Source organism: Somniosus microcephalus, chromosome 13 (genome assembly GCF_052327205.1).
Source record: "Somniosus microcephalus isolate GS21.2 chromosome 13, FLI_Smic_1.0, whole genome shotgun sequence".
NCBI classification, from domain to species: Eukaryota; Metazoa; Chordata; class Chondrichthyes; order Squaliformes; family Somniosidae; genus Somniosus; species Somniosus microcephalus.
In genome coordinates this window covers 98,761,808-98,774,768 of record NC_140999.1, presented here as the reverse complement: position 1 = coordinate 98,774,768, position 12,961 = coordinate 98,761,808, and the positions used below count along the sequence as shown (strand labels likewise).

The 12,961-nt window shown below is 55.0% G+C and overlaps 1 protein-coding gene across 1 annotated transcript in view; it reads right to left on the bottom strand.

Annotated features, from left to right (window-relative positions):
• LOC147108497 (uncharacterized) overlaps positions 1 to 12,961 on the bottom strand; it is a 170,267-nt gene that overhangs the window by 51,582 nt on the left and 105,724 nt on the right. The window contains exon 2 of the mRNA XM_086004277.1: positions 3,383 to 3,563. Within this exon, the coding sequence (XP_085860403.1) occupies positions 3,383 to 3,563 (181 nt within the window). The remainder of the gene's footprint in view (positions 1 to 3,382; positions 3,564 to 12,961) is intronic.

The following is a 12,961-nucleotide window of genomic DNA, read 5'->3' as shown; positions in this document are numbered from 1 at the left end:
CCTCCGACAGTGCAGCGCTCCCTCAGTACTGACCTTCCGACAGTGCCGCACTCCCTCAGTATTGACCCGCCAACAGCACTGCGCTCCCTTAGCACTGCCCCTCTGACAGTGCAGTGCTCCCTCAGTACTGACCCTCCGACATTGCAGCGCTCCCTCAGTACTGATCCTCCAACAGTGCAGCACTCCCTCAATATTGCCCCTCCGACAGTGCAGCACTTCCTCCATACTGCTCCTCCGACAGTGCAGAACTCCCTCAATACTGCGCCTCAGACAGTGTAGAACTCCCTCAATACTGCGCCTCTGAGAGTGCAGCGCTCCCTTAGTACTCCATCAGTATTGACCCACCAACAGCACTGCGCTCCCTTAGCACTCCCCTCCGACAGTGCTGTGCTCCCACAATACTGACCCTCCGACAGTGCAGCGCTCCCTCAGTACTGATCCTCCGACAGTGCTGTGCTCCCTCTGTACTGACCCTCCGACAGTGCAGTGCTCCCTCAGTACTGACCTTCCGACAGTGCCGCACTCCCTCAGTATTGACCCGCCAACAGCACTGCGCTCCCTTAGCACTGCCCCTCTGACAGTGCAGTGCTCCCTCAGTACTGACCCTCCGACATTGCAGCGCTCCCTCAGTACTGATCCTCCAACAGTGCAGCACTCCCTCAATATTGCCCCTCCGACAGTGCAGCACTTCCTCCAGACTGCTCCTCCGACAGTGCAGAACTCCCTCAATACTGCGCCTCAGACAGTGTAGAACTCCCTCAATACTGCGCCTCTGAGAGTGCAGCGCTCCCTTAGTACTCCCTCAGTATTGACCTGCCAACAGCACTGCGCTCCCTTAGCACTGCCCCTCCGACAGTGCTGTGCTCCCACAGTACTGACCCTCCGACAGTGCAGCGCTCCCTCAGTACTGACCCTCCGACAGTGCAGCGCTCCCTCAGTACTGACCCTCCGGCAGTGCCGCGCTGCCTCAGTACTGCCCCTCCAACGGGGCAGCACTCCCTCAGTACTGCCCCTCTGAGAGTGCAGCAACCCCTCAGTACTGCCCATCTGACATTGTAGCACACGCTCAGTACTGCCCCTCTAAAAGTGCAGCACGCCCTCAGAACTGCCCCTCTGACAGTGCAGCACTCCCTCAGTACTGCCCCTCTGACAGTGCAGCGCTCCCTCAGTACTGACCCTCCGACAGTGCAGCGCTCCCTCAGTACTGACCCTCCGGCAGTGCCGCGCTGCCTCAGTACTGCCCCTCCAACGGGGCAGCACTCCCTCAGTACTGCCCCTCTGAGAGTGCAGCAACCCCTCAGTACTGCCCATCTGACATTGTAGCACACGCTCAGTACTGCCCCTCTAAAAGTGCAGCACGCCCTCAGAACTGCCCCTCTGACAGTGCAGCACTCCCTCAGTACTGCCCCTCTGACAGTGCAGCACTCTACCAGTACTGCCCCTTCGACAGCACAGAGCTCCCTCAGTACTGTCCCTCTGAAAGTGCGGCGCATCCTCCGTACTGTCCCTCCGACAGTGCAGCGCTCTCTCAGTAATGGCACCCCGATAGTGCGGCTCTCCCTCAGTACTGACCCTCCGGCAGCACAGCACTCCCTCAGTACTGACCCTTCAACAGCACAGCGCTCCTTCAGTACTGTCCCTCCAACAGTGCAGCACTCGCTCAGTACTGCCCCTCCAACAGCACAGCGCTCCATCAGTACTGTCCCTCCGACAGTACAGCACTCCCTCAGCACTGACCATCCAACAACACAGCGCTCCCTCAGTAGTGACCCTCCAACAGTGCTGCGCTCCCTCAGTACTGACCCTCCAACAGTGCAGCGCTCCGTCAGTACTGACCCTCCGACAGTGCAGCACTCCCTCAGTATTGACCCGCCAACAGCACTGCGCTCCCTTAGCACTGCCACTCCGACAGTGCAATGCTCCCTCAGTACTGACCCTCCGACAGTGCAGCGCTCCCTCAGTACTGATCCTCCAACAGTGCAGCACCCTCTCAATATTGCCCCTCCGACAGTGCAGCACTTCCTCTATAATGCACCTCCGACAGTGCAGAACTCCCTCAATACTGCGCTTCCGACAGTGCAGCACTCCCTTAATACTCCCTCAGTATTGACACGCCAACAGCACTGCGCTCCCTTAGCACTGCACTTCCGACAGTGCAGCACTCCCTCAGTGCTGCCCCTCCGACAGTGCAGCGCTCCCTCAGTACTGCCCCTCCAAAAGTTCAGCGCTCCCTCAGGAGTAACCCTCCAACAGTGCAGCGCTCCCTCAGTACTGCCCTTCCGACAGTGCAGCACTCCGTCAGTGCTGCCCCTCTGAAAGTGCAGCGCTCCCTCAATGCTGCCGGTCAGACAATGCAGCACTCCCTCAGAACTGCCCATCCAACAGCACAGCGCTCCCTCAGCACTGCCCCTCCAACAGTGCAGCGCTCCCTCAGTACTGACCCTCCGACAGCATAGCGCTCCTACAATACTGCCCCTCTGACAGAGCAGCACTCCCCCAGAACTGTCCATCTGACAGTGCAGTGCTCCCTCAGTATTGTCCCTCCGACAGTGCTGCACGCCCTCAGCACTGCCACTCTGACAGTGCAGCACTCCCTTAGCACTGTCCCTCTGTCAGGGCAGCGCTCCCTCAGTACTGCCCCTCTGACAGCGCAGCACTCTACCAGTACTGCCCTTCGACAGCACAGAGCTCCCTCACTACTGACCCTCCAACAGGGCAGCAATCCCTCAGTGGTGCCCCTCTGACAGTGCAGCGCTCCCGTAGTACTGCCCCTCTGACAGTGCAGCACTGTACCAGTTCTGTGCCTACGACAGCACAGAGCACCCTCAGTACTGTCCCTCCGACAGTGCGGTGCTACCTCAGCACTGCCCTTCTGAAAGTGCAGTACACCCTCAGCACTGCCCATGCAACAGCATGGCACTCCCTCCATACTGACCCTATGACAGTGCGGCACACCCTCAACACTGCTTTGCTGACAGTGCGCCGCTCCCTCAGTACTGCCCCTCCGACAGTGCAGCACTCCCTCAGCACTACCCCTCCAACAGTGCAGCCCACCCTCAGTAACGCCGCTCTGATAGTGCAGCACTCCCTCAGTTCTGCCCCTCTGACAGCGCCGCACTCACTCAGCACTGCACCTCCGACAGTGCAGCCCTCCCTCAGTACTGCCCCTTTGACACTGCAGCACTCCCTCAGTACTGCCACTCTGACAGTGCAGCACTCCCTCAGTACTGCCCCACTGAGAGTGCGGCACTCACTCATCACTGCCCCTCTGAAAGTGCGGCACTCTACTAGGACTGCTCCTTCGACAGCACAGAGCTCCCCCTGTCCTGTCCCTCCGGCAGTACAGCGCTACCTCAGCCCTGCCCCTCTGAAAGTGCAGCACACCCTCAGCACTGCCCCTCCAACAGTACGGCACTCCCTCAGCACTGCCCCTCTTACAGTGCGGCACTCCCTCAGTACTGTCCCTCCGACAGTGCAGCGCTCCCTCAGTAATGTCCCTCCGATAGTACGGCTCTCCCTCAGTACCATCTCTCCAACAGTGCAGCACTCCCTCAGTACTGTCCCTCTCACAGTGCAGCACTTTCTCAGTACTGTCCCTCTGACACTGCGCCACTCACACAGCACTGCCCCTTCAACAGTGCCACACTCCTTCCATCCTGCCCCTCTGAAAGTGCGGCACACCCTCAGCACTGCCCCTCTGACAGTGCAGCTCTCTCTCAGCACTGTCCCTCTGACCATGCAGCGTTCCCTCAGTACTGCCCCTCTGACAGTGCGCCACTCCCTCAGTACTGCCCCTCCGACAGTGCAGCGCTTCCTCAGTACTGCCCCCCTGACAGTGCAGTGCTCTCTCAGTACAGACCCTCTGAAAGTGCAGCTCTCCCTCAGCACTGCCACTTGACAGTGCAGCCCTCCCTCAGTACTGCCCCTCTGACAGTGCAGCACTCCCTCAGTTGTGCCCATCTGACATTGATGCACTCACTCAGCACTGCCCATCCGACAGTGCAGCGCTCCCTCAGTACTGCCCATCTGACAGTGTAGCACTCCCTCAGTACTGCCCCTCTGACAGTGCAGCGCTCCCTCAGTACTGCCCCTGACAGTGCAGCACTCTACCAGTACTGCCCCTTCGACAGCACAGAGATCCCTCAGTACTGTCCCTCTGACAGTGCGGCGCTACCTCAGCACTGCCCCTCTGAATGTGCAGTACTCCCTCAGCACTGTCCCTCCAACAGCACAGCACTCCCTCAGCGCTGCCCCTCTGACAGTGCCGCTCTCCCTCAGTACTGCCCCTCTGACAGTGCGGCGCTCCCTCAATACTGTCCCTCCGACAGTGCGGCGCTACCTCAGCACTGCCCCTCTGAATGTGCAGTACTCCCTCAGCATTGTCCCTCCAACAGCACAGCACTCCCTCAGCGCTGCCCCTCTGACAGTGCCGCTCTCCCTCAGTACTCCCCCTTCGACAGCACAGAGCTCCATCAGTACTGTCCCTCCGAAAGTGCGGCGCATCCTCCGTACTGGCCCTCCGACAGTGCAGCACTCTCTCAGTAATGGCACTCCGATAGTGCGGCTCTCCATCAGTACGGACCCTCCGGCAGCACAGCGCTCCCACAACACTGCACCTCCAAACGGACAGTGCTCCCACAGGGCTGCCCCTCTGACAATGCAGTACTCTCTCAGTTCTGCCCCTCTGACAGTGCAGCACTCACTCAGCACTGCACAGCACTCCATCAGCACTGCCCCTTGGCAATGCATCACTCCCTCAGTACTGCCCCTCTGACAGTTCAGCACTTTCTCAGTACTGCCCCTCTGACAGTGCAGAACTCCCTCAGTACTGCCCCTCCAACAGTGCAGCACTCGCTCAGTACTGCCCCTCCAACAGCACAGTGCTCCCTCAGTACTGCACCTCTGACAGTGCATCACTCCCTCAGTACTGCCCCTCCAACAGCACAGCGCTCCCTCAGTACTGCACCTCTGACAGTGCATCACTCCCTCTGTACTGCCCCTCCAACAGCACAGCGCTCCCTCAGTACTGTTCTTCCGACAGTACAGCGCTCCCTCAGTACTGCCCCTCCAACAGCAAAGTGCTCCCTCAGCACTGCCCCACCAACAGTGCAGCACTCCCTCAGTACTGACCCTCAAAAGGTGCAGCACTCCCTCAATACTGACCCTCCAACAGTGCAGCGCTCCCTCAGCACTGACCCTCCAACAGCACGGCTCTCCCTCAGTAGTGACCCTCCAACAGTGCTGCGCTCCCTCTGTAATTCCCGTCCAACAGTGCAGCGCTCCCTCAGTACTGACCCTCCGACAGTGGAGCACTGCCTCAGTAATGCCCCTCCGACGATGCAGCACTGCCTCAGTACTGACCCTCCGACAGTGCAGTGCTCCCTCAGTACTGACCTTCTGAAAGTGCAGCGCTCCCTCAGTACTGACCCTCAAACAGTGCAGCACTCCCTCAATATTGCCCCTCCGACAGTGCAGCACTTCCTCCAGCAGAACTCCCTCAATACTGCGCCTCCGACAGTGCAGCGCTCCCTTAGTACTGACCTTCCAACTGCACAGCGCTTCCTCAGCACTGCCCCTCCAACAGTTCAGCGCTCCCTCAGGAGTAAACCTCCAACAGTGCAGCGCTCCCTCAGTACTGCCCTTCTGACAGTGCAGCACTCCCTCAGTGCTGCCCCTCCCACAGTGCAGCGCTCCCTCAGTACTGCCCCCCTGACAGTGCAGCACTCCCTCAGTACAGCCCGTCCAACAGCACAGCGCCCCCTCAGCACTCCCCCTCCGACAGTGCAGAGCTCCCTCAGTACTGCCCCTCCAACAGCACAGTGCTCCCTCAGCACTGCCCCTCCGACAGTGCAGCACTCCCTCAGTACTTGTTGTGTATGTACCTTTAAGAGAAGAATTGATTCTATACTGCAGTACCGGCAGTGACCACCCCTGTATATAAAGCCATAGCAGGCTTCTGTACGTCAGTCTTGAATTACTCTCTGTTCAGTAAATACCTGTTTTATTGTTCTCCTGCAGTCTGAGTATTAATGATCCTCGGACACTACACTGGCGACGAGAATGGGATGGCCAGCACATGGCGACTCACTGTTGCCAGCATTCTCGCCAAGGAGAGAACAGCTGTCAGTGTGCCAAGGGACCTTGATGTGTGGATCCCGAGTGGTAATTCCACCCAAGTTGAGAGATAGAGTGCTCAATGAGCTTCATGAGGGTCATCTGGGAGAGGTAAAAATGAAGAGCCTAGCCAGGGCATTTGTGTGGTGGCCAGGAATCGATAAAGAAATCGAGAATATGACCAAGAGTTGCATAGGATGCCAGAAGGTCCAAAACGCTCCACCACAGGCCCCGCTACATCCATGGGAGTGGCCCTCATCTCCATGGCAACGGGTACACATTGATTTTGCTGGTCCAGTTATGGACTCAATGCTCCTAATCGCTGTGGAAGCCCATTCAAAATGGCCAGCGGTCATCAAAATGTCCTCCACCACCATGGAGAAATCTATTGCAGTCCAACGGACCATCTTCGCCAGGAATGGCTTGCCAGAACAGATTTCCTCCGACAATGGGCCACAGTTTGTGTCAGAGGATTTCCGGAGGTTTCTGAGGAATAATGGGGTGAAACATTACACATCTGCCCCATATCATCCAGCCACAAATGGATTGGCTGAGAGGTTTGTTCAGACCTTTAAAAAGGCAATAAAGGCAATGCATAATGACGACATACCACTACAACACAAGGTGGATAATTTCTTGTTTGCTTACCGGAATGCGACACATGCAGTCACCAACCAAACTCCAGCCATAATGTTCTTCAACCGAAGGCTAAGATGTCGCCTGGATTTGCTCAAACCAAACATAAGACGAGATGTTGAGGATAAGCAATTCCAGCACATAAATGAGAAGCCAACCAGGAGCTTCAAGATAGGGCAACCAGTCTTGGCCCGCAACTACCGAACAGAAAAATGGCAGCCAGGGACGATATGCACACAGCAGGGACCACTAATGTACACAGTGGACGTTGGAGAGAGCATCGTGAGATCTATATGGGTGGAGCTAAGAAATAGCGAGGGGCGAAAAACATTAATAGGAGTGGTATATAGGCCTCCAAATAGTAAAATAGAGGTTAGGGAGGGCATCACGAGGGAAATTAGAGAAGCGTGCAATAAGAGCACAGCTGTCATCATAGGTGACTTTAACTTACATATAGATTGGACTAGCCTAATCAGTAAAAATAATGAGGAGGAGGAATTCCTTGAGTGTTTGAGGGATGGTTATCTGGATCAATATGTCGAGGAACCAACTCGGGAACAGGCTATATTGGACTGGGTACTGTGCAATGAGAAGGGACTAATCAGTAATCTTGTTGTACGGGGACCCTTGGGTCAGAGCGATCATAACATGATCGATTTCTCACTCGAAATGGAGAGCGAAGAAATTGACTCAGAGACTAAGGTCCTGAATTTAAACAAGGGGAATTATGATGCCATGAGACGGGAACTGAGTAGGTCTGAGTGGACAACGTTCCTGGGAGGACTGGAGGTAGATAAACAATGGCAAACATTTAAAGATAGAATGACAAAATTGCAAAAATTGTTTATACCAATCTGGCATAAAAGGAAATCTAAAAAGGTGACTCAACCGTGGATAACAGGGGAAATTAGAGACAGCATAAAATCCAAAGATAGGGCGTATAAAATAGCCAAAAAAAGCGCCAGAGCGGAAGATTGGGAACAGTTTAAGATAGAGCAAAGGAGGGCAAAGGGCATAATCAAGAGGGGCAAAATAGCTTACGAAAACAAGCTGGCGGAAAATATAAAAACTAACTCCAAAAGCTTTTATAAGTATATCAAAAGGAAAAGACTGGTGAAAACCAAAGTTGGTCCATTGCAGTCAGATACGGGGGAATATATAATGGGAAATAAGGAAATGGCAGATCAACTAAATGCATACTTTGGGTCAGTCTTTACGAAGGAAGACACAAAAAACCTCCCTGGGATATCGGGAAAAATAGGGACATTGGCAAAGGAGGAACTGACGCAAATCAATATCTCTAAGGATATGGTGTTAAGGAAGCTAAAGGGATTGAAGGTGGACAAATCCCCAGGGCCTGATAACATGCATCCTAGGGTACTGAAGGAGGTGGCCCTAGAGATAGCGGATGCACTAAGGATGATTTTTCAGAATTCATTAGACTCGGGAACAGTGCCGATGGATTGGAGGGTAGCTAACGTTACCCCACTATTCAAAAAGGGGGGTAGGGAAAAAGCAGGTAATTACAGACCTGTAAGCCTTACATCAGTTGTGGGCAAAATGCTGGAGTCCATCATTAAGGATGAAATAGCGGAGCACTTAGCAAATGGGGACAGGATAGGACAGAGTCAACATGGATTTACAAAGGGTAAATCGTGCTTGACTAATCTATTGGAATTTTTTGAGGGAGTAACTGGTAGAATAGATGGGGGAGAGCCAGTAGATGTGGTGTACCTGGACTTCCAAAAGGCCTTCGATAAGGTCCCACATAAAAGATTAGCATGGAAAATTGAGGCTCATGGGATAAAGGGGAAAGTTTTGGCATGGATAGGGAACTGGCTGTCAGATAGAAAACAGAGAGTTGGAATAAACGGCTCATTTTCTGAATGGCAGGCAGTAACAAGTGGGGTACCACAGGGATCTGTCCTGGGCCCCCAGCTGTTCACAATTTACATTAATGACCTGGATCAGGGAGTCGGATGCAGCATTTCCAAATTTGCAGACGACACTAAACTAGGAGGGGGGGTGGGCTCAGAGGAAGAGACCAGGAAGCTCCAGAGCGATTTGGACAGACTGGGCGATTGGGCGGATAAATGGCAGATGCACTATAATGTGGACAAGTGCGAAGTTATCCACCTTGGGTGCAGGAACGGGAGGGCAAATTATTATTTAAATGGCAATAGATTGGGAGAGGGGGAAGTACAGAGAGACCTGGGTGTTCTTGTACACCAGTCACTGAAGGCGAGCATGCAGGTGCAACAGGCGGTCAAGAAGGCAAACGGTATGCTGGCCTTCATAGCAAAAGGGTTAGAATACAGGAACAGGGATACCTTGCTGCAGCTGTACAGGGCACTGGTGAGACCACACCTCGAGTACTGTGTACAGTTTTGGTCGCCTCATCTGAGGAAGGATGTTCTTGCCATGGAGGGGGTGCAGCGGCGATTCACCAGGCTGATACCAGGAATGGCGGGAATGACCTATGAGGAGAGACTATGTAGTTTAGGGATGTACACACTGGAGTTTAGAAGATTGAGAGGGGACCTCATAGAAGTGTATAAAATTCTGACAGGTCTAGACAGACTGGATGCAGAAGGAATGTTTCCCTTGGCGGGTGAGAACAGAACTAGAGGACATAATTTAAGGATAAGGGCTAAACCATTTAGGACAGAGATGAGGGGGAATTTCTTCACTCAGAGAGTGGTGAACCTGTGGAACTCATTGCCACAGAGGGCAGTGTACGCCAGCTCATTAAATATATTTAAGAGGGAATTAGATATATTTCTACGGGCAAAAGGGGTTAAGGGTTACGGAGAGAAGGCGGGGACGGGATACTGAATTAAAGGATCAGCCATGATCTCATCGAATGGCGGAGCAGGCACGAAGGGCCGAATGGCCTACTCCTGCTCCTATCTTCTATGTATCTATGTATGCCATGCTGACCAGATTCTAGAGTCACAGGAACAAGCCAAACCCATACCACGAGCAGGTGCACCTGGTAATCAACCCGAAGTACAGATTGCGTCTACCTCAGAAGCAGTGGTATTGGAAGCTGACGAACCAACCAATGACAATGAGCCAGAATCAATTCCGCCGCAAGAACAGGATAGTCGAGAAAGGCGTTATCCAGTCAGGATCAGGAAGCCTCCTCAAAGACTGAACTTATAAATGATTATTTCAGTTGATGTATATAGTACAGAGAAAATTGTAATTGTAATTAGTTATTATTTAGTTGTTAAATGAATGTTATGTGCTGTTTATCTAAAAGGGGAGGAATTGTTGTGTATGTACCATTAAGAGAAGAACTGATTCTATACTGCAGTACCAGCAGTGACCACCCCTGTATATAAAGCCATAGCAAGCTTCTGTACATCAGCCTGGAATTACTCTCTGTTCAGTAAATACCTGTTTTATTGTTCTCCTGCAGTCTGAGTATCATTGATCCTCGGACACTACAGTACTGACCCTCAAAGAGTGCAGCACCCCCTCAATACTGACCCTCCAACAGTGCAGCACTCTCTCAGCACTGACCCTCCAACAGCACAGTGCTCCCTCAGTAGTGACCCTCCAACAGTGCAGCGCTCCCTCAGTAATGCCCCTCCGACAGTGCAGCACTCCCTCAGTACTGACCCTCCGACAGTGCAGTGCTCCCTCAGTACTGACCTATCGACAGTGCAGCACTCCCTCAGTACTGACCCTCCAACAGTGCAGCACTCCCTCAATATTGCCCCTCCGACAGTGCAGCACTTTCTCCATACTGCTCCTCCGAGAGTGCAGAACACCCTCAAGACTGCGCCTCCGACAGTGCAGTGCTCCCTTAGTAATGACCTTCCAACTGCACAGCGCTCCCTCAGCACTGCCCCTCCAACAGTTCAGCGCTCCCTCAGGTGTAACCCTCCAACAGTGCAGCGCACCCTCAGTATTGCCCTTCCGACAGTGCAGCACTCCCTCAGTGCTGCCCCTCCGACAGTGCAGCGCTCCCTCAGTACTGCCCCTCCAAAAGTTCAGCGCTCCCTCAGGAGTAACCCTCCAACAGTGCAGCGCTCCCTCAGTACTGCCCTTCCGACAGTGCAGCACTCCCTCAGTGCTGCCCCTCTGACAGTGCAGTGCTCCCTCAGTACTGCCGCTCAGACAGTGCAGCACTACCTCAGTACTGCCCGTCCAACAGCACAGTGCTCCCTCAGCACTGCCCCTCCAACAGTGCAGCGCTCCCTCAGTACTGACCCTCCGACAGCATAGCGCTCCTACAATACTGCCCCTCTGAAGGAGCAGCACTCCCCCAGAACTGTCCCTCTGACAGTGCAGTGCTCCCTCAGTACTGTCCCTCCGACAGTGCGGCACTCCCTCAGCACTGCCACTCTGACAGTGCAGCACTCCCTCAGCACTGTCCCTCAGACAGGGCAGCGCTCCCTCAGTACTGCCCCTCTGGCAGCGCAGCACTCTACCAGCACTGCCCTTTCGACAGCACAGAGCTCCCTCACTACTGACCCTCCAACAGGGCAGCAATCCCTCAGTGGTGCCCCTCTGACAGTGCAGCACTCTACCAGTTCTGCGCCTACGACAGCACAGAGCACCCTCAGTACTGTCCCTCCGACAGTGCGGCGCTACCTCAGCACTGCCCCTCTGAAAGTGCAGTACACCCTCAGCACTGCCCATGCAACAGCATAGCACTCCCCCCATACTAACCCTATGACAGTGCGGCACACCCTCAACACTGCTTCGCTGACAGTGCGCCGCTACCTCAGTACTGCCCCTCCGACAGTACAGCGCGCCCTCAGCACGACCACTCCAACAGTGCAGCCCTCCCTCAATACTGCCGCTCTGATTGTGCAGCACTCCCTCAGTTCTGCCCCTCTGACAGCGCCGCACTCACTCAGCACTGCACCTCCAACAGTGCAGCACTCCCTCAGTACTGCCCCTTTGATAATGCAGCAGTCCCTCAGTACTACCACTCTGACAGTGGAGCACTCCCTCAGTACTGCCCCACTGAGAGTGCGGCACAGACTCAGCACTGCCCCTCTGACAGTGCGGCACTCTACCAGGACTGCTCCTTCGACAGCACAGATCTCCCTCAGTACTGTCCCTCCGGCAGTACAGCGGTACCTCAGCCCTGCCCCTCTGAAAGTGCAGCACACCCTCAGCACTGCCCCTCCAACAGTACGGCACTCCCTCAGCGCTGCCCCTCTTACAGTGCAGCACTCCCTTAGTACTGGCCCTCCGACAGTGCAGCGCTCCCTCAGTAATGTCCTTCCGATAGTACGGCTCTCCTTCAGTACCTTCCCTCCAACAGTGCAGCACTCCCTTAGTACTGTCCCTCTGACAGTGCAGCACTTTCTCAGTACTGTCCCTCTGACACTGCGCCACTCACACAGCACTGCCCCTTCAACAGTGCCGCACTCCTTCCATCCTGCCCCTCTGAAAGTGCGGCACACCCTCAGCAGTGCCCCTCTGACAGTGCAGCTCTCCCTCAGCACTGTCCCTCAGCACTGTCCCTCTGACCGTGCAGCGTTCCCTCAGTACCGCCCCTCTGACAGTGCGCCGCTCCCTCAGTACTGCCCCACCGACAGTGCAGCGCTTCCTCAGTACTGCCCCCCTGACAGTGCCGTGCTCCCTCAGTACTGACCCTCCGAAAGTGCAGCTCTCCCTCAGCACTGCCACTTGACAGTGCAGCCCTCCCTCAGTACTTCCCCTCTGACAGTGCAGCACTCCCTCAGTTGTGCCCATCTGACATTGCCGCACTCACTCAGCACTGCCCCTCCGACAGTGCAGCGCTCCCTCAGTATTGCCCGTCTGACAGTGCAGCACTCCCTCAGTACTGCCCCTCTGACAGTGCAGCGCTCCCTCAGCACTGCCCCTTTGACAGTGCAGCACTCCCTCAGTACTGCCACTCTGACAGTGCAGCACTCCCTCAGTACTGCCCCTGACAGCGCAGCACTCTACCAGTACTGCCCCTTCGACAGCACAGAGATCCCTCAGTACTGTCCCTCTGACAGTGCGGCGCTACCTCAGCACTGCCCCTCTGAATGTGCAGTACTCCCTCAGCACTGTCCCTCCAACAGCACAGCACTCCCTCAGTGCTGCCCCTCTGACAGTGCTGCTCTCCCTCAGTACTGCCCCTCTGACAGTGCGGCGCTCCCTCAGTACTGTCTCTCCGACAGTGCGGCGCTACCTCAGCACTGCCCCTCTGAATGTGCAGTACTCCCTCAGCACTGTC